This window comes from Nicrophorus vespilloides, unplaced genomic scaffold (assembly GCF_001412225.1).
Source record: "Nicrophorus vespilloides isolate i.1.1-1 unplaced genomic scaffold, Nicve_v1.0, whole genome shotgun sequence".
Taxonomy (NCBI): domain Eukaryota; kingdom Metazoa; phylum Arthropoda; class Insecta; order Coleoptera; family Silphidae; genus Nicrophorus; species Nicrophorus vespilloides.
Genome location: NW_017098644.1, coordinates 8,348 through 29,084, shown reverse-complemented (window position 1 = coordinate 29,084; position 20,737 = coordinate 8,348). Strand labels below are relative to the sequence as shown.

Sequence of the window (20,737 nt, the reverse complement as noted above, 5' to 3'; positions counted from 1 at the left end):
CACCTTAACGGATGCACCTCGAGAAGGTTTTAGCACAGACGGTCTTGCATCCGTGATAAACGCATAGAATGACCTGGTATTTTGAATACCTTGCATCCATATAAATAAACAAAAAAACATGGTTGGTGTTACTAACTTTTAAAGTTTTATTTCAATATGTCTCGATTAGTATTACCAATAAGAAATATTAAGCGATTGAGCATATCAAATGATGCTCATTGAATAGAATTTCAAATCACTTATGGATTAACTTGTACTGGAACAAATTCAACATACCAATACATCCTTCGAGCTTGACAAATGTTTGCATTTTATAAGTCATTTACTGACAATCAATCGATTAGTCTATTTTAGAACATTGATTATTCCTTCGAGTCTTGATTTAGCATTAATTACATCACATTTTAGCAGACACACCAAATCATAGAGATAGTTAAAAATAACTGTCTGAACAAATTGACTATAGTTTATGAAAGTTACAAAGAAAAGCTGTAGAAAAAAACATGGGATTTAAATTACTCACAATTGATGCGCATCGTCGTCGCTGGTTACGGTTCACAAAAGCAGCTTTTCAATTTCTACACAAATTAATAAGAAAACCGCGAAATTTCCTTATTTCCAATTGGAATGATGTTGACTTAAGAAAGGGTCGCGCACAACTACTTAATAGAGACGCCACGATCGTACCACCTGATACGACTTTTTTTTTGAAATAAAAATGCGTTGGTATCAACAATAAACAATAAAAAGTGGCGGGAAGAACGCGCCTATCCGGCATTTTTTTTATGCTTCCAAATTTCTAATTAATTAACGCGAATTTCTCAATTAAGAGTTATTACGGAATATATAGATTTTAACAGAAGCTACGCAATGGATTAGGGAACAAATTAGGAAAATTTCAATGCAATGCAATTTTTTTTTATTATTTTAAAATCAGATTAATCACTAACGTCACTAACCTTTAATTGGTGCTAAATCTAATGTTGTGGGTTGTGATCATTGATGATGGTTTTCTCAAAACTCTGTTGTTTTCATAACACTAGTTTCATAATAATATTAAAGTTATAAAACCGACTCTTAGAGCAACAAACTGTGTGTGAACTCCCACTCCACGAAACGACGCAAAAACAGAAGTGATGCCAACTGTTGTTTAAATTCAAAAAAACTCCCTATTGTGGATCAATTAATAGCGCCAATATATCAAACATCATTAATTTGTTAATCAAATGTTAATTTTTTAATTGCAATGAATGAATATCAATATGTGTTTCAATCAGTATTTTCAATAGGAAATGTTAACTGATTGACTGATTGATCAAATGATGCTCATCGAATAAATTTTCAAATGATATGAGTAACAGACTAATTGATTAGTTTGCATTGGAACAAATTCAACATATTGATACATCCTTCAAGCTTGAGAAATGCATGCATTTTCTTAGTCATTTACTCACAACCAATCTATTGGTCTATATTAAAACATTGATAATTCCTTTGAGTTTGATTTAGCATTAATATACATCACATATTAGCAGACACATCTAATGATATGGATAGTTATAACATAACTGCTCGAACTAATTGAATATTGTTTATGAAGTTACAAATAAAAACTGTAAGACATGTGAAAAAATAAAAATTTAAATTACTCACGATTAATCAGCTAGAAAATTAATGAGAAAACTCCGAAATTTCATTAATTATTGCGTACTTCTTATTGGAATGAAGTTGACTTAAGAAAGGGACGCGCACAACTACCTCATAGAGACTTCCATTTTTATTTTATTTTTGCAATAAAAATGCGTTGGTATCAACAATAAACAGTTGCCGGAGGAACGCGTCGGTCCGCCATTTTTTATGCATCCAAATTTCTAATTCATTAACACAAATTTCACAATTAAGAGTTATTATGGAATACGCACATTTAAAGACAAGCTAAATAATGGATTAGGGAACAAATTGGAAAAATTTCAATGCAATGCAAAAAAAATATTGTTTAGAATCAGATTTATCACTAACCTTTAATTGCGGCTAAATCTAATGGGGTTGTGATCTCCGATGATGGTTTTCTCAAAACACAAAACAGTTTATCTGATTTCAACTAGTTACACAACAATTTTGAAGTTATAAAACCGGAGGAGACAACGACTCATAGAGGAACGAACCGTGAATTAACTTCCTTTTCACGAACCGACGCAAAGCAGTGGATGCCAACTGATGTTTAAATTCAATTTTTTTTAATAACATTAGAACTCCCTATTGAGCATCAATTAATAAACACAATAGTTATTAATTGATCCTCAATAGGGATTTTTAATGTTATTTGCCAATATGGCAAATATGAATAAAGTAGTAATAATTATCCAATTATATAAATGGGTTAATGTCAATATATGTGTTCGATTACTAATACAAATAGAAAATGAGCCATATTGGAGAAGAAAGGAAGTGCCATTGATGATCACGTGTATGGAAGAAATAGAGGACAGCTATGCATTTAATCGTCTGTTCATCCATCCTCCAGCTCTGCTACTGCGAGTCTGCTAGAAATTCTCCAAATATAGGTATGCAAATGGAAATTATTATTTAGACGGTTCAATTAGCAATTTACCTAAATCGGTTACGTACGGACTTGCCATTCCAGAGTCCAACATCTGCGAGTGCGGTAGATTACCATCTTCCTGCTCCATCTTCGCAGCGAAATTGTACGCCATCTGCAAAGCAGTGAACATCGACTCCATCACATGGCGCAAGAAATATAGTAATATTCTCTCTCTTCTTCATCGGCAGTACTTTCAGCGAACAAGCCTAAATCAAGACTAATCATTGGGTTGCAGAAGCCAGAAACTTCCTGAATAGACTAGCTTCCGCTGGAATTCAGGTGGAACCATGTTCGGTACCGAGTCACCAGGGAATCATTGGAAGTGTCTTCACTTTGGACTGTCCAATACCGATCTCTGTTCCTGTGGATAGATAGAAATTGTCAACCACGTCCTGTTTGGGTGTCCAAATAATGCAACGGCTACAAGACAAGAACTCTACTGCTCTACTATCTCCTCGATGAACCTGCAGCTGGCAACTTCCATAGACGCTCTTCTGGCGCAGAATCGCCCAGATATATTTAAAGCCTTAGCCAATTTTGTTTTAGCCACGCATACTTCCCTATAATAATACATAACAGCCAATAATTTATAACATCCACTCCAAGGTCTTCCCTAATATTTCTTCAGAATCACCTGGATTCGAACAACCTATTCTTAATATATTCAACTACATTATACAGATCGTGACTGGCTCTTCCAGGAGTGAAGAAGCAAGATGAAGAGAAAAAAGTTCAACAATACATTTTAAATAAATATTTATTGCATATATTGCACATATATTGTGAGTATGGGAAAGAACACAACATATAGAACTTTGGTTCTACCAGGATAGAGTTTTTGGTGATAGCTAATTTGCAACTTATAATAATAATTTTTAAATAATTAGTTCTATATAACATGAATGTAATAAGTAGGAATGAACCATATTGGAAGTATATTTGGATAATGGAAGTAGATGAATTACATAAACGCATATTTGGTTGCATATACAAATGCGATAGTAAAGTTCCAAGTTCACGTTAGTGAAAATATAGATGGTTAGATGTCAAACTCAGTTAAAATTATGTCAGAAATGTGAAGTTATTGTTTTTTTTTAAATTTATTCTTCTTTGAAACAGATATATAGGAAAGTCAATTTTCTGTGCAAACATAGCAAATGCTATTTACATTCCACAAAAAATCATAATTAACAATTTAAACCACATGTTAATTGTTGAAAATGTTAAAGTTTGGCTCCCGAGGTGACAGTAATATTGTTTATAAATGTACAGTGAGATTACTAGAAGACACAGAGATACTAGAATGCGAGTATAAGGTAAAAAAAGATTCTTACACAAATTAGGCTATTTATTCTAAAAGTATTTTTAGCCACATCATAAGGGGAAGTACTTATTAGAATATGTATGCCAGCAGCTTAACCTTATTGAGTATGATTATTTGGGGCTTCGGTTTGTGGATCTTCATGATCAGAGAGTAAGACCTAAAGAATCATTTAATAAACCCTGTATCATGTTGGTTTGTGTATTTTAGCACTGGCTAGATTTAGGCAAGTCCATTTTTAAGCAAGTGAAAGATTTGGATCCAGTACTATTCAGCTTCAGAGTGAAGTTTTATCCTCCAGATCCATTTAGATTGAAAGACGAGATAACACGTTACCAAATCTTTCTTCAGCTTAAAAGGGACTTGCTGCTTGGAAGGTTGTACTGCGTTCCAAATGAAGCTGCTATGCTAGCTGCCTTCATATTACAATCAGAACTGGGGGACTATGACCCTGAGATTCACCTGGGAAACTATGCTTCCAATTTCAAAATGCTTATCAAGCAGACTGATCCAATAGAGGATAAAGCAATGGATATACATCAGAAGCAGTTGAAAGGACAGACACAGTCCCAAGTGGAAAATGCTTTTTTGAAGCTTGCTTGCCAATTGGACACCTATGGAGTTGATCCACATTCTGTGAAGGACCACAAGAGTAGCCAACTTTACTTAGGTATTAATTATAGCGGGATTTTGACCATACAAGGATGTAAGAAAACACACCACTTTCGGTGGGCTGACATACAGAAAATCAATTATGAAGGAAAAATGTTTATAGTGCATTTGAATTATAATGATGTGAGTATCTTGTTTTATTTGGAGTTTTGTGTGTGTCACTTAACTATTAACATAGAACGGGATTTTCTTACTAATCATATGTATTTTGTTATACTGTTTTATTGCAGAAAAAACATACAGTTGGATTTAAATGTCCAACTGGTGCTGCTTGCAGGCATGTATGGCGCTGTGCTATTGAACAAATGTTATTTTTTACGTAACTATACGCTATTTAAATGTGTACACATTGCTTGATTTTGTGTTTGGCTTTTAGATTACCTACTAGCTCTGATGCTCCCACCGTCACCGGCGGTGGATTTTTCTCTTGGGGTACGAAATTCAAGTACACAGGAAGGACGGAGAAGGAAATATTAGAAGACAGTGGCTCTCCAAACAAGGACGACTCCAACAACCAGTGTACCGGCAACATTAAGAGAAAAGCCTCAAGTGTACCTGCAACTCCATCGACTCCTCTGCAGCCGCATTTAGGTAGATCCCTAGTCGTTGAACATTGAATCAACTTTGAAAATCGTGTGTTGAAATTAGGTTACAATAATTTAACGAGATCAAGCCATTCAGATGCTGGTGGTTCTCGGATGGAACCGTGTAGTAGCACTGGCCTCTGTTCAGGATTAGATGGGCCAGCAAACCAAGTATATACCGATGTTTCAGGATTAGAAACGGTTTCCGAAGACCAGGAGGGCATGGGGATGGCGAAGCTACGCACGACAGGTAAACAACCATCAGCTTATCGTTATATCGCTATCAGTAAATGCAAATGCACTTTTAGTTCTGAAGGATGATTCAATGGATAGATTTAGTGACTATTACTTCCGTGATTCTTTTGAACATTCGTCATCCGAATCGCAGTTAAACCTAAATAGCTACAGGAGCTATGAAGCAACGAACCCATCGCATCGTTCGAGCAGAAGTCAAACTCCGCTCTCGCATTCCCAAGTGGATGGTCGGATCTGTCTCTCTAATGTTGCATCAGCGAACGTTGCGCAACCCAAGCAGCCGAACCCGAAGTGTCGTAAGTTCAACGTCGTTAAAGCATTCGTACCTTCCTTCGCGATAGTCACCGTTTTTCTACTCATCTCCACTATCGTTCTTCTTGAAACCGACAGCGAGTTCTTCACGACCATCAGAAATTTACCGGAAATCAACTCGCTAAGGTATCAAGTCTACGAGCCACTCAAACAGTATTTAAGACAAATCCTCTCGAATATATTTTCGTAATCTCAAATTCACTCTCTATGCCAAAATATGTACATAATAGTAAGAAAAAAAACGATTACGAAGCAAATGTTAATACGAAAAGAAGCTCCAAAACAAGTACAAACAAACGAGTAATAACATTTACCGGATGTGCAACATTCTAATTACTAAGTAACTACCATTTCGATTAAAAAATTAAATTGAACGTGGCTTTAAATTGAATCTCGCTACGTTCCAAATTCACAATATACTTTCGTTAGGGTTTTCATTTAGTACACAGCTGTGGGGATTGCAATACCGAATAAAATTGCATTTAATATATTCACTAATATTTATATTTTAATACTGCGAATGCGAAATATTTAACCTTAACTCCAGCGACTTCCAATTTCTTACGTCCTCTATATAGTAATTTCAGCAATAATCATTTTTCTGATGAAATATATTTCCTGTTGTGTAATCCCGATATAACGTAACTTTTCTTCAGATTTTTCCGGTATGGCAATCGCTGCACAGAAGGGAACAAAACTAGTACATATATTGGTGAAAATGTAATAATAATAACGAAACAATCCATTTTCTATCGCTCCTCTTTCCTCTTACAAATTTACTAGTTAAAAATTGCATGCAACTAACAAAAAAAAATGCATCCGCCAAATTAGGTGAATTGAAAATAATATAAATTTAGCTTAGTTATTCTTAAAAAATGTCGAGAAACAAAACTTTTTGTAGCCATTTCTAGCTTAAAACTTGAGGAGTTTTAATCATTTATAGTTCCTGCAGACTTTTTTTTGTTAGTAATTTGCAATCAAGAAAGAGCGCATAAGCCTTCGATTTTGTTCGTTCCCTTTTTATTTATTCTTTGTCGTTCAAAGAATCTCATTCCAATTGTTTCTTTGGTAATACCAAAAGAAATGATAAATTTACTTATTTACTAGTCAACTAATGGTTTTCATTAATTCCATTTTTTTAATTTTTGTATATGTATCTTTTGTTATATATTTTGTGTAGTTTTGCTGCACATTCTTGGAAGCTTGAAAAGCTTCACTATGAAAAGACTATATGTCAATTGTGTAGATTAAATTAAAACGTTTGTAAAAAAAAACAATGAGTTTTATTATTTCCCTTACAACTTAGAACTTTGGATAAGTTCTATTGGCACCAAATGATTATATTTGGGCTTATGGTTTTGTACCAATATTTGATTGGAATAGGGAGACATATGCAAAATTCTATTTTGTGCCGAGCTTTCGGGCAATTTTTCCATGAAAGCAACGTCCACGTTGGTCGGATCTATCTCTGCTGGGTATAAATCGTCTCCAGGGAGGATGCTATATACTCCGTTGTCAGTGTTTATTCTGTAGGGAAAGTACCGCTCTAAACCACATTCAGATCTCTCGTTAGCAAACTTTGACAAGCTATCGATGTCCTTGAAATTATTTAGTCTCGAAAGTTCGTAGTATTGTGGTGGTGGGACCATTATATCCTCTTTTTTATTTTTCATGATGAAGTCCTTAGGAGTGCCCCACTGATGACAATGTGATATATAATATTTTATTTTTGTTTAGTATGAAAACTACTTACCTCCAGATGTTGCACTTCCTGCTTTTCAGCGTACACGGCTGGAGTTTGTAAAAAGGAAGCCAAAAAAAAGACCGTATCAAATCTTTTAGTCATGGAAGCAGGTGTTGCCCAATTGCTCCATTCCTTAAGGGCCCATACATCTGGGTACACTTCAAATTTATGGCAAAGCTCCAAAAATTGCTGTGGATCATCGTGAACCTTATCTTGCCATTTCTTAATTTCTGGTCCATCTATAAAACTGGCCCATCTAGTGATTCTCTCCTTGTAATTGATTTTATAACTCCTGCAAATAAGAATGCCGCATTCCTCGAATGTCTCTCGGATTGCGCCTATCCTCAATGAAAGAAACTTCGGCAGGACATCTTCAGATTCGTTTTTGAAGATTAGTGTTCTGTTCTCTTTATGGTTGAGCTTATCGAAGGTATTAGAGTTGAATCCGAATTTAGCATAGAGTTCAAGCCATTCGCGCGACTTATCCGCGCTCGATAAGTTTCCTCCAGGAAATACATACGTGTTGGGCATAAATGCAGACGTTGAGCTACGCTTTAAGGCGAGTAATTTATAGTTGAAGTCCGTGGCATTAGGTGCAAAGGCTGTTTTGGCCACCAAGATCAAGCTCGAGGATTCGCGCCATGGTTTAAATGCAACCCGCATTGCTGCCAACTTTTGACCCAAATAAGTATCACTTAGGTTAAAACTTTTCAATTACCCTTAATATCTGCTCCGTTATCAATCAGGGCAATAATGTTATTGGATTCAGCAGTGTGAATATGGAGGACTATCACTTGGGGATTGGGGTATTCACTAGTTGACAAGGATAGGCTTAAAGGTGGAAAAAATATGACCAGACGGCAAGGAGCTAACAATTGTTTCTGATTATGAAATACTCATATATTTTTTTGTTGTTGTTGTCACGTGATCTCTGACGATTACGTTATCAGCATGTTTTCATTTTCAAATTTCAAATGCTTGGCGACTTGCAATGGCATCCTAGCGGTGATTTTTTTTTCTTCGCTTAGGGTTGGTGGGGTTGGGGGCGTTGCTTAGGGCCGATGGGCTTTGCCATCTCGCGGCTGAAGAAGGAACAGAGAAAGGTTTCCAAAGCCAAGTGCATAGCTCATAGGTGATAGCCTGCATCGGTGTGATTGTACTTCTTGTGTTTTCGTTTATACAAAGACACACCTAATCAAAAAAAACGCTGTTGTTGTGCGAAACCGTGGACCGGACAATGTCCGAAAAGATGCAGGCCAGTGTGAAGAGCCCGAAATGCCGGTGAAAACGAGACGGAGACTTGCCGTGCACACATTCTTTATAGATCATTTCAAAATGGAGTATGTGAAACACTGGTAGTTATATTCCGATAGTTCGGTGTTGTGTTTGTTGTGGGAAGGAAGCCGCAGCTAGGTCCACCCCGCGGACCCGGAAAATCGTTGCTATAGTCGCGTGCGGAGCCTTAGGTCGCATTTTCCATCGCCGAATAGCCCTTAATGTTTTTGTTTGCTCATACCAAGATGCTTTATATATAAAACGAATGACCTCTGACCAATCATCATTCTTCATCATACCATCGATGTAAAGGTAATACATCCCTAGATTATAGTTAGATAATATTTAAAAGGTAAGTCTCGCGAGATGTACCCTTCGGTCTTGGTACCCCTTCGGACGTTTCGCTCCGAGAACCGCGACTGAGTAGGTCTCATTATTGTGAGAAAAATAATACCTCCTGTTCACGAACCACACAAATTGGATAATAAAACTGTCAGAGACCATTTACACATCGAATAAATTAATTCGTAGGCTCGTAACGCAATTGAATTTTCATTAATTTTAGTAATTATTCTGTATCAGTTTCCTGCATCCGCAATTCTGTCTATCGGGCAAATATCTTTGTCGAGACAGTTCCTCGGTTTAATATGCAGTGCAGGTTTTATTTTCTTTCATATTACCACCAGAGATACATTCTGAATATGGAAAGAACAGTCCTTTGTTTGCAGTGCGATAACGCGAATATGAATCGCCGTTTATTCCTCCGATTTACGTGGAATAACGAAAATCTTGTGACTCAATGTATGCTATTCAGAATTACGCATTACCATATAAATATTGAAGAGTCGTAAATAAACAATCGGCTAATGGGATATGAATTACGTTCCTCCTTGCGTCGATCGCAAGCAGTGTTTTCGTTGCACCCGAGATGGCAAACTCTTTTCAGTTGAAGATGCAGAAAGAGTGTACACGACTTTCCACGACTTCTAAGCAACAAAAACAGTACGTTCTAATTATTACCATAATAAGCTTATATGCACTGATTGAATACAGTCTTTCAGTTTCCAAAACATTCAAAATGTTTACAATTTTCTGTAGTCATTCTAACAAAATACCATGTTTAGATCATCAAATTAAATCTTAATTGTTAGTTGGATAACTACAATAATTATAAAAGCCGACATCATCTTTTTGCTTCATCCGTATTTCTTGGAAGAGGCTGAAGAATATAGGTAAAATGCAACAAAGCGAGAGATCGTGCGTTTACCGAGAAATCCGACCATCAGGGTATATACATTTGCTTACCTGAAACACAGCACCATTTACAAACCAAATGTTTATCCTTCCAACAGTAGTCGTTTATTATTGTGCGCGTAATTTTTCCAATAACTAGGATTTCATATATCAAATTGCATTTCCAACTCAAAGAAAGAAAGACAAAACGTTTGCATTTTGTGCGGCTTCTTTATTGTTAGAAACATAAAACTAAAGCTATTCAAGTGCTTCCAGCCCCTTTTCTGACAATTGTTAAAATAAAATATTTTGTAAAGCATATTTAATTAAATTGTATTTTTATGTATGCGCTAAGCGACCTAAAATCGATTGATTTATACAAATTACATTAAATATGTATTGTCTCCAATAAAAGCATTTGGATTTCGTAAACATCACTAATAATATATTTATTATTGATATTTACATTTTTCTTCATATACGATTATAGAGTTGTATTATAAATGATTCCTTAATATTTAGAAATCTAGTCCAAAAATAACTAGTATTAACCTAATTAAAGTGTCTAAAATAATATAGCCTGGAACACTGTTTGAAATTATAGGAAAAATGTAAAGGAGGAAATGATTCATATCACTTTGTATGCATTTGTTTAGTTTTGCAATAAATATTATTATAATTTTAGTTGTTACTTAATATCAATACAACAGAAATAGAAATGATTTTAAGGAAAAAATATAAACAAAGAAGTCTTAATCATAATATTAAACGAAATTGTCAGTATTTGTAGTAAATGTTACTACCACAAATAAAATGCAGAAAAAAGCCGTGGTTCCTATAATTCTCTAATAATCATTTTAATCTGTGACTGCATACAGAGTAAATGCACATTGTAATCTACTGTTTCAATAATGACCATGTGAATTGCCATTGTATATTGCAGTGCGCTGTAGGTTTGTTTGTGTGGAAAAAATATTGTCCTATTATCAAAAGGAAACACGAGAACCTAGATCTGGACTAATTGATGCAAGCGAATGCACGTTTGCGGTTGTTTAATTATTACTAATTGCATCAAATCAAAAGACAATGCTTAACAATAAAGTAATTGTGTTTATTAATGTGAACTTTAAATATTCAATCAAATGTGTCAATTAAAATTAAATAAGCACAGATTTTATACTTGTAGGTAAATTTTTTAATAATTATTTTATGATATAGGTTAAATCTTGAAATATATTATTAAAAATTTGTAATTGAATATGTTTACATAATTTTTATCAGAATCTGGTATTTATTCAATTTGAGGATGTTAATAATAATAATAATTTATTGGCCAAATGAGGATGTTATTTGTTTGAATATTGCAATTACAAATTTTAGATAAGAGACGATATCTTAGAATTTCAGTTACTCAATGTTTACGAGAAATCAAGTTTCCTTAAGCTGCATTTAGTGGTAAAAATGAGGAGTGTTTCTAATATTAGATACACGCAATATTTGATAATCAAACTTCCAAGGCTTCTTACACTTTCTTCAACCAATTTAAGCTTTGAATTGGTATATTTAAATGTTACAACATTGATAAAATTTCAATGTTAATAATATTCATTGTCATTGATATTTCTTAAATAGGAAACTAGTTGCAGAAAAGGACTGCTCAAGTTTAGAAAATTATTTATTTGATTGGAATATTAATGAATGTTTAGCTAAGTTCAATGAGTTTGTAGTGTCTGGTAGTTTCTATTTGTTTATTTTGACGCTGCTACGGTCCCACGGTATTAGCACTTATTGTAGATGGTTGATATAGTATGACCATAGATCTTGAAATTCATTTCACATTTAGCATGCCAATCATAACACAACCATCATGTATTGAAGTGCTGTGTAAGTTGTATTTATGTCTGTTGAAGTATATACTTCAGACTGTTATTTTTACTGCTTGAGATTGACACTGCAAAGGAGAAGAAAAAAGGTTGGCTTTGAATTTAAATTACGCTATTTGGATGTTTTCAAATGACATGTGTAAAATGTATTTCTATTGAAGATATATCAAATGTGTTAATAACGTTTTCTCAAATCAATTAACTGGTCTTGGAGTTTTCCTTTGTTCCAGTCCAGAAATCCTTGCATAATCCAAACTGACTGTTTGCACGGCAGGAGTTTGTCATGTTTATGGGAAATGCATTATTTGAAATCTCTTGCAACAAGTGGACTAAACTTAATTTTGAGCCAACTACAAATTTGTCGAGAGGCCGGAAGCGTCCTAAAAATAAGTCGATTCAAGTACTTTTCAGTAATATATTTATAGCATATGGCTGCTAACTCTCGGCTGCTCTTATTTTTTGTTTGTATTTATATATGTATATGCGTGTGTATATATTACAGAGTTCATACCCTTAATGAATTGAACGAATCCACTTAAGATCTTTTTATTAACACTCCATTTATAATAAATGCGTGGCAAACAATGGTGAAAATAAAAACGGGGAAGAAAGAAAAAAACGAAGCAGAAAACGCTGCTGCTGTATAGCTTACGATGGATATAACGAAATTCTTTTGTTTAAGAAAGGTGGCTTTGTTCCAAGGAGGGGACCCCCGTCGATAACAATGAGTAATTCGAATGTCGTGGTGTAATTAGTGAATTTTCCTTTATTCTGATACCAGAGGTGACACCATAAAGCACTTATCAGTCCATCATTTGTCGTGATGTTTTTGAATTATTAAGTAATATGTCGGTTTCCTTTTCATTACTTACGTATTCATAACTTTCTTTAAGTAGTCATTTGATAGAATGTGTATAATTAAGCATATATCGAAAGAATATAAACATATTCATAGATAATGCGAGTTGTAATCTGAAATTTTATTTTGTGTAAATAAATAAGAGCTATCTTCAAATTTTAAATTAGCTGTCGTCAATCCTTCATTTCAATTGATAATTGTATTTATTTGAAATACGAATTCTCTCTGTTTATAAACTAATAATAAAGAAAATTTATTGTATACATTCATACAAAAGGCTATTGACTGCAGTCTTTCCACTTGTTTATAAACTATTAAGGGAGTTAATTTATAAGTAGAGGAAATAATAAATTTCCTTTTTTGAAATTTTAAGTTCTGTGCGATACTTCAATTAAATGTAAATTTGTTCAAATTATTAATTTTTCTCCTATAATTATTTGTTATTATGATTATATTAATAACATTAAAATACTTGTGAATTTGTTGGAACCTTGATATGGTATGTTTCAATAATATTTATTTTTTTATTACAGTAATGCGGAGTATTGTGCACGCCTGTGGCATGCACGAGGTGTCTTCATGGTGGTAAGGACCGGCTCCAATGCCGTGGTAGCCGTGGCGTTGTTCTGGTTTATAGTTTTGGTGGGGTCATGGGGGCCCGTCAACGGGGGCATCCTGTTGGCTCAGTACCCGGGCCCCGCCTCAGATCCTTTGCACTTTTCCCACTTGGTGGTGGATCAAATGACCGGCAAAATCTACGCCGCTGCCACCAATCGGCTCCTGCAGCTGGACGCGAACCTCGACCTGGAGACCCAGGTCGTGACGGGTCCGAAAAATGACAGTCCGATGTGCCACGCGACAGGCTGTTCGGACGGTATCACCCCGTCCCCTATGGACAATTTCAACAAGATCTTGCTCATCGAGCCGGAAAACCGGACCATCATCTCATGCGGATCTTTGAGTCAGGGCTCGTGCTACAAGTACATGCTGAACAACATCAGCGGACCTTCTGAATTCATACCGTTGGCAATCGCAGCAAATGACCCTGTCGCCTCGACATATGCTTACATCGGTCCGAGAAGGTACAACCAATGGGCCGGAACGAATATTATGTATGTGGGTACCACTTTCACCAGTAACGGGGATTACAGGCACGATGTGCCAGCTATCTCGAGCCGGATGCTGAATACCTTGGATTACTCAGAATACGAATTCAGCAAGCAGTCTTTGATTAATATAGACGTTAAATACAGAGACCACTTCCTTATCCAATACGTCTATGGTTTCAATGCTACTGACTACGCGTACTTCGTGATTGTGCAGAAGCAATCGCATCTTCCAGGCCAAGAAGAACAAGGGTATGTTTCCAGGCTAGCACGCATCTGCACGAATGATGAAAACTACAACACCTACACCGAAGTAACTCTGCAATGCGCGAACGGTGAACAGAAATACAATCTGGTGCAAGACGCCAAATTAGCTACAGCTGGCAGTGCGATGGCTTCGGCAATTGGTGTGCAAGAAGGCGCCTTGGTGTTGGTTGCGGTCTTCCGACCGGCCAAGGGCATCACCAATGAACCCCAATCCCAGTCCGCATTATGCTTTTACCCCTTACGCGACATCGAGGCAAAATTCAATGAGAACATTCACATGTGCTTCAACGGCAGCGTTAAGTATCGCAACATGGGATACGTTTCCGGACCTATACAGGACGGCAAATGTCCGAGCGCCGGAAACGCCGGCAATGTTCCTAGCTTCTGCGATGCCGGCTTGAAAATCTCTGGCGCCACTCCGATCGTCAGCAATGCTGCTCTCACCTTCAACACATCGCTTTCGTCCGTCTCAACCGCTTCCACCGGCCATCATGTCCTTGCCTTTTTAGGTACTATGGATGGTCGAATAAAAAAGGTCATACTTTCAGCGCCGACGCCGGCTGAATACGAAGAGGTTCTCGTTGATCCCGGTAAAGCAATCCTACCAGATACTGCTCTTTCGCCCAACGGCAATTACTTATACGTCCTATCTACCTCTAAGGTACTATATTAATAAAGCCTTTTTTTCTTAACACATTACTATATATTAATTCATGTTTACAGATCTCAAAAATAAAAGTAGAACATTGTAGCAGTTACACGAATTGTTCCTCATGTTTAGAATCGAAAGATCCTTATTGTGGTTGGTGTTCTTTAGAAAAAAGGTATAAATATTTTATAAACAATGATATCATGTGGTATAACAAACTTGTTATTAAAGGTGCACTATCAGAGGCGCCTGCCAGAAAGCCTCACACAGCTCTCCTAGATGGTTGTCATTGGGTACGGGTCAGCAATGCATCGACTTCGAGCAAGTGCTACCAGATCGCATTCCTTCGAATCAAATGACTACGGTCCGCTTGACAATCCGAACGTTGCCGGAATTACCATCAGGTGCAAAGTATAAGTGCGTCTTTGGCGATGCAGAACCTATCGACGCGATTGTCGCCGAATTCGGATTATCCTGTCCAACTCCGGACATTAATTCTCGACCACCCATTCCAACCAAGCAGGATCACGTTTTGGTTCCTCTTAGCGTGCGTTCTTCCGAAACCAACAAGGATTTCGTTTCCAGAAATTTTGCTTACTACGATTGTTCCAAGCATCTTACGTGCATGGATTGTGTCCAGTCACAATGGGCTTGCAATTGGTGCGTTTACGAAAATAAGTGCACCCATAATACCTCAACATGTCAGCGATCAATAATCAGCGGAGAAAATGTAAGTTTCAAAAAAAACATTGTACATGCATATTAAGAAATAACAAATTCAGTATTAAAATTTAATTTAATTTTTAAGTAAATATTAAAAAAAATAATTTCATTCTTTTCAGAACCATATGCCCTTATCGAATCATGGAGTAACTTTCTGTCCACGCTTTAAGCGGAAAGATATTATCTTTTTACCAAACAATGTTCCTAAGGAGATGGTTTTTGAGGTGGAGAACTTGCCTCATCCGCAGGCTGACCACACAGGTTTTCAGTGCATCACAAATATTGAAGACGCGAAGATGTTGGTACCTGCTAGGGTCGATGCGAATCGGTTCATTGTCTGTGAAAAGCGAATTGTAAGCAATTAAAATTGTAGTAAATTTATTTTAATGAATATTGATTTTCCTTTTTCAGTATTCGTATGAAGCAAATACAGGTGAATACGAAGCTAGCGTAAAAGTTGTTTGGAATAGAAACCATCACATTGATTCTATGAATGTTGTGTTGTATAAATGTGATATTTTGGGTTCTCACCGTGAGCACGCAGATTGTTCACTATGCGTTACACGAAATTCAAAATACCATTGTACTTGGTGCGGCAATACATGTAGTTACAGTGAAACATGCCAGCTTTCCCATGTGGAATGCCCGAAACCTAGGATTGATATGGTAAGCAAATATTGTTTTTAATTGACATTTGTTTTATTTTATTTATTTTTTCTGTTTCAGATCAAACCTTTGAGCGGACCGATAGAAGGGGGTACTATTGTTACCATCGAAGGCAGCAACTTAGGCGTAAAGTCAGATGATGTGAAAGGTAAAATACGTATAGGGAATGTGCCGTGTACATTGATTGCGTACGATATATCAGTGCGTATTCAATGCACTACTGGACCATCTTCAATGGAAACTACAGCGCCAATTATAGTCGGGAACGAAGCCGGCTACACAGAATCATCTGTAGAGTTTAGTTACAAAGATATCAGACTCATTAGTGTCTATCCTTCCATCGGCCCTCAGTCGGGCGGTACTCAATTAGCAATCACTGGTCAATACTTAAATATAGGATCTGAAATCACCGCGTATTTAGATGATCATATATGTGAAGTGAATCTCACCCAAGCATCATCTTCTCGTCTCACATGCATCACCTCAAAAGCATCCCGTCCTACAAACATAGCCAGAATCACCCTTAGCATAGATGGCGCCAATAGAACCTTGGAAGGTAACCCTTTCAACTACACTCAGGACCCCACTATAATGGAAATTAAACCATTATGGAGTTTTGCATCTGGGGGTAGAATGATATTTGTGCATGGCTCAAACTTGGATAGTATTCAGAAACCAGAAATGGAAGTCTACTCTGTCAACGAACCAGTTCCGATAAACAAAACAACTTGCAAGGTTTTAAGTGCAAAGCAAATGGAATGTCCCAGTCCAGCAGTTAATACGCAATTCCACTTGGAGAGTCATCGAGTCACGAGATCGCTGTACAAGCACCCGAACATGGGTAATAAGAATATACCGGAGTCGACGATCTCGCTACGCATAGGCTTCGTCATGGACAATGTGATGTCTGTGAAAAATTTAGATAAGTATTTCGAAACGATCAAGTCACAGCTATTCTACGTGAACGATCCCAAGTTCTTCGAGTTCCCGAATAAAGTTAAACTGTACAAAGGCGACACTTTGGTTATTGAAGGTGAGAACCTGAACGTAGCCAGTGATGAGACTGACGTCGTCGTAACGATCGGTTCGAGAGCCTGTAACGTTACAAGTCTAGCAATGAGCCAACTGGTTTGTTCACCACCTGAACATCAGCCACCTGATACAGACGAGAATGGAATCAAGACTGATATTAATCTGCCATTGGTTGTAGTACGTGTTGGCCGCAGCCTTCGTTTTCCCATCGGTTTTCTGCGTTACGACGTATTGAAACCGTTTGCACTGCCTCCCGAAGCGATTGCAATGATCACCGTCGGAGTCGTCATGTTTATTATATTTTTCATGGGTATATTATTTGTATATCGCCGGAAGTCGACGCAGGCAGAACGCGAGTACAAGCGTATACAAATTCAGATGGATACTCTCGAGAGCAACGTACGTTCCGAATGTAAACAGGCCTTCGCCGAACTCCAAACCGATATGACCGACCTCACTGCCGATTTAGAGAATTCTGGAATTCCAACATTAGAACATACTAGTTACACCATGAAAGTATTCTTCCCGGGGGTCAGCGACCATCCGGTATTAAACAGGCCGAAGATGATGCCAAACGGCCCACGAACAAATTACGACACAGCCATGTTCCAATTTGATACGCTTATCAATAATAAACATTTTCTACTTAGATTTATAGAGACCTTAGAATGTCAAAAAACGTTTAATATACGCGATAAAGTTAATGTTGCATCGTTGCTTATGGTTGTCTTAATGAATAAAATGGAGTATGCTACTGATATTTTGAAAAGCTTATTGATGCGTTTAGTAGAGAAAAGTGTGAATACAAAACATCCTCAGTTGATGTTACGACGGACAGAAAGCGTTGTGGAGAAAATGTTGACAAATTGGATGGCGCTTTGCATGTATTCTTATCTGAAGGAGTATGCAGGTTCGTCATTGTTCTTGTTGTTCAAAGCCATTAAACATCAAATCGAGAAAGGATTAGTTGATGCGATTACGCATGATGCTCGGTACTCCCTCTCGGAGGAGAGGCTGCTGCGAGAACAAATCGAACACTCGTTTGTAACGTTACACCTTGTTCAAGAAGATATGGATGAAAAGTTACAGTGTAAAGTATTAGATTGCGATACGATAAGTCAAGTTAAGTCCAAGATATTGGATGCTCTCTATAAAAACACCCCCTTCTCGCAGCGGCCTTCGATTTATGAAGTTGATCTGGAGTGGCGACACGGCAGAGGTGGTCACCTAACGCTGCAAGATGAAGACGTGACTACGAAAACCATTAATGGTTGGAAGAAGTTGAACACTTTGGCCCATTATGGTGTGAAAGAAAGTGCAGTCATGTCTATAATTTCCAGACAGAACGACAGTTTTAGCAACTGTAAACAGATTTGCCACACATGCGTTGCTGGTATCTACTACAACAACTCACAATCTCCCATAATTACAACGAACGGTGATATCGAGACCGGAATGAACATGCGAATCTATCACCTCGTTAAGCCAATGGATGATCACCAGAATCCCAATGGAAGGACTAGCGAAAGGACTCATAAAGCAATACCCGAAATATTTTTGACTAGGTTGTTATCCACGAAGGGTACAATCCAGAAGTTTGTAGACGATTTCTTCTATACTATTCTGACGGCAAACGAGGCACTTCCGCCTGCAGTCAAGTGGCTGTTCGACTTGCTGGACGAGGCTGCTGACAAGCATGACATCCAAGACATCGAAGTGATACACGCATGGAAATCAAACAGTCTTCCACTTAGATTCTGGGTGAATTTTATCAAAAATCCCGACTTTATTTTCGATATCAATAAGACGGCAACGCTGGACTCCTGTCTCTCTGTTATTGCGCAGACCTTTATGGATTCCTGTTCAACAACCGAACATCGTTTAGGCAAGGACTCGCCCTCCAACAAGTTGCTGTTTGCGAAGGTTTGTATACTTTTGTAACTTATATAAGAATTGCGTTGTGTCCGAATATATGAATGTCAAGGATCGGATTCATGAGCTTGTTGTTGATTCAAATTGAATTATTGTTATTGATTTTTGTTGTTTGCATATGCGCAGGATATTCCTAGGTATCGTGACATGGTAGCCAAGTTCTATAACAGCATAGCGGATCAAAATGCAATCAGCGATCAAGAAATGGTATCGGCGATGCAGCTATTATCCGTAGAGCATGCAGACGAATTCGACAAGGTAGCAGCTCTGAAAGAACTTTATATATACGTTACTAAGTATAAGGAACAGGTAAGAGCTTGATACTTTTTTGATACGTAATGGTTTTAACTGTTGGTTTTTCCTTGTTTTCATTCCATTCGCAGATAATCGAAGCGTTGGATTGTGATATAAATTGCCGCCGTCTGGATTTATCACACCGTCTAAGGAACGTCGCGTACACTCTGGGTGGAGAAGAAACGTCAGCATGCTGACCAAACCAGTCACCTGATCCCTCTCTACTCTGACATCCATATTACGTAGTGCGGAGAGATCATAGCGATGCTTCGAGTAAAAATTTAAACCGTGCTCTTCTGTGATATTAGCGCAAGATCAGGTGACTGTATTCAATGGACACGTTACTTAACCCTCCGTCGGCAGACTACAGAAGACTTAGACCTACTTAGGCGTACGCGCACAGGCGGGCCTGAAAAGCTTTAATTATTAAACGAGTCCATATTACAATATGCTTCTTCAAAAAGTAATTTAGTAAATTTTTGATAGAATGTTGTTCCTACGCTATATGTACAATATTATATATATTCAGGCGATCCTGACGCTGTGCGTGTATTGAGTACCTCTAAGTTTTCTACCTTGAGTGCCTCGCTATTGCTGATGGGACGTGTTTACTAAAAATTTATTAAATTTAAATGAAAAGAATATTTCTATGTGTCACACATGTCGACAGGGCACCGAGGGCATCCCCAGATTACGGCCCTAAGAGAATAGCTTAGATTTAGAGAGAAACAAAACAAAATGAGAGGAAAGAAATATAAATACAAACAAACAAAACAAAAAAAAACAACATATACATTTCATTGGCAATGATTATTATTTTAGCTTTAATTAGTTAGTCTTAGATTTACATAAATGTGAAGGCCTACGTACATTCTCGTTTTGTCCTTTCGTTATTATTATATCGACTGAACGAAAGCAAACAATTTAAATAAAAAAAAAATGAAGCAGCATACTCGAAAAAGCACGTAAACGAACTCGGGTAGACAAAATAATGGCGGTTTTGCTTAAAAAAATATATTATGGTATTTTTTAATTTTTTTTTTCGTATTTTATTTCAACGTTTAGATGGACGGTGGAAGTCCAATTAGTGGATGTGAGGCCGGATCGCGACCATTTATTTATTCCTTGATTCCTTAGCTACTTTAAGCGTATTATTTATATACTTATACGGTTTACATAATATACTATCCCTCATTGCCAATTAAATGACTATTTTGATATTTATTATAGCAGGAACTACAGTTTTGTGGTACTTTCACGTCCAGTGATTTTTTGTATTTTTGAATCTTATTATCTTTTTTAATTCCTTATTTTTTTACTTACTCGGA

At 36.9% G+C, this 20,737-nt stretch overlaps 3 protein-coding genes across 4 annotated transcripts; 2 read left to right on the top strand and 1 right to left on the bottom strand.

Annotated features, from left to right (window-relative positions):
• The first annotated feature begins 3,653 nt into the window (after positions 1–3,653).
• On the top strand, positions 3,654–6,596 carry LOC108562947 (FERM domain-containing protein 5). Of its 2 annotated transcripts, none has more exons than XM_017921462.1 (7): positions 3,654–3,918; positions 3,972–4,076; positions 4,134–4,718; positions 4,826–4,914; positions 4,972–5,186; positions 5,370–5,429; positions 5,488–6,596. In XM_017921462.1, the coding sequence occupies exons 1-7, from the start codon at positions 3,823–3,825 to the stop codon at positions 5,934–5,936; spliced, it is 1,599 nt and encodes a 532-aa protein (XP_017776951.1). In that variant the 5' UTR covers positions 3,654–3,822; the 3' UTR covers positions 5,937–6,596. The 2 variants fall into 2 exon arrangements, with proteins under 2 accessions (XP_017776951.1, XP_017776950.1); XM_017921461.1 differs by having other exon boundaries at positions 5,244–5,429.
• Positions 6,597–6,970: 374 nt separating this feature from the next.
• Positions 6,971–8,480, bottom strand: LOC108562948 (nucleoside diphosphate-linked moiety X motif 19-like). The gene is made up of 2 exons (XM_017921463.1): positions 7,500–8,480; positions 6,971–7,443 (listed from the first exon to the last, which is right to left on the bottom strand). The coding sequence occupies exons 1-2, from the start codon at positions 8,151–8,153 to the stop codon at positions 7,042–7,044; spliced, it is 1,056 nt and encodes a 351-aa protein (XP_017776952.1). The 5' UTR covers positions 8,154–8,480; the 3' UTR covers positions 6,971–7,041.
• Positions 8,481–8,547: 67 nt separating this feature from the next.
• LOC108562946 (plexin-B) lies at positions 8,548–20,737 on the top strand. The gene is made up of 9 exons (XM_017921459.1): positions 8,548–9,077; positions 13,274–14,774; positions 14,837–14,937; positions 14,994–15,492; positions 15,605–15,838; positions 15,897–16,151; positions 16,212–19,106; positions 19,242–19,424; positions 19,499–20,737. The coding sequence occupies exons 2-9, from the start codon at positions 13,320–13,322 to the stop codon at positions 19,604–19,606; spliced, it is 5,730 nt and encodes a 1,909-aa protein (XP_017776948.1). The 5' UTR covers positions 8,548–9,077; positions 13,274–13,319; the 3' UTR covers positions 19,607–20,737.

What these genes read in the sequence shown, in the direction of transcription:
- LOC108562947 (XM_017921461.1), top strand. Translation starts at nt 3,823, where the DNA reads ATGTTAAAGTTTGGCTCCCGAGGTGACAGTAATATTGTTTATAAATGT. An exon ending in GAACAAATGTTATTTTTTAC is followed by an intron (nt 4,915 to 4,971) that starts GTAACTATACGC and finishes TTTGGCTTTTAG; the next exon opens with ATTACCTACTAGCTCTGATG. An exon ending in TCCTCTGCAGCCGCATTTAG is followed by an intron (nt 5,187 to 5,243) that starts GTAGATCCCTAG and finishes TGTTGAAATTAG; the next exon opens with GTTACAATAATTTAACGAGA.
- LOC108562948 (XM_017921463.1), bottom strand. Translation starts at nt 8,153, where the DNA reads ATGCGGGTTGCATTTAAACCATGGCGCGAATCCTCGAGCTTGATCTTG. An exon ending in AGGAAGTGCAACATCTGGAG is followed by an intron (nt 7,444 to 7,499) that starts GTAAGTAGTTTT and finishes CATTGTCATCAG; the next exon opens with TGGGGCACTCCTAAGGACTT.
- LOC108562946 (XM_017921459.1), top strand. Translation starts at nt 13,320, where the DNA reads ATGGTGGTAAGGACCGGCTCCAATGCCGTGGTAGCCGTGGCGTTGTTC. An exon ending in ACGTCCTATCTACCTCTAAG is followed by an intron (nt 14,775 to 14,836) that starts GTACTATATTAA and finishes TCATGTTTACAG; the next exon opens with ATCTCAAAAATAAAAGTAGA. An exon ending in CAATAATCAGCGGAGAAAAT is followed by an intron (nt 15,493 to 15,604) that starts GTAAGTTTCAAA and finishes CATTCTTTTCAG; the next exon opens with AACCATATGCCCTTATCGAA.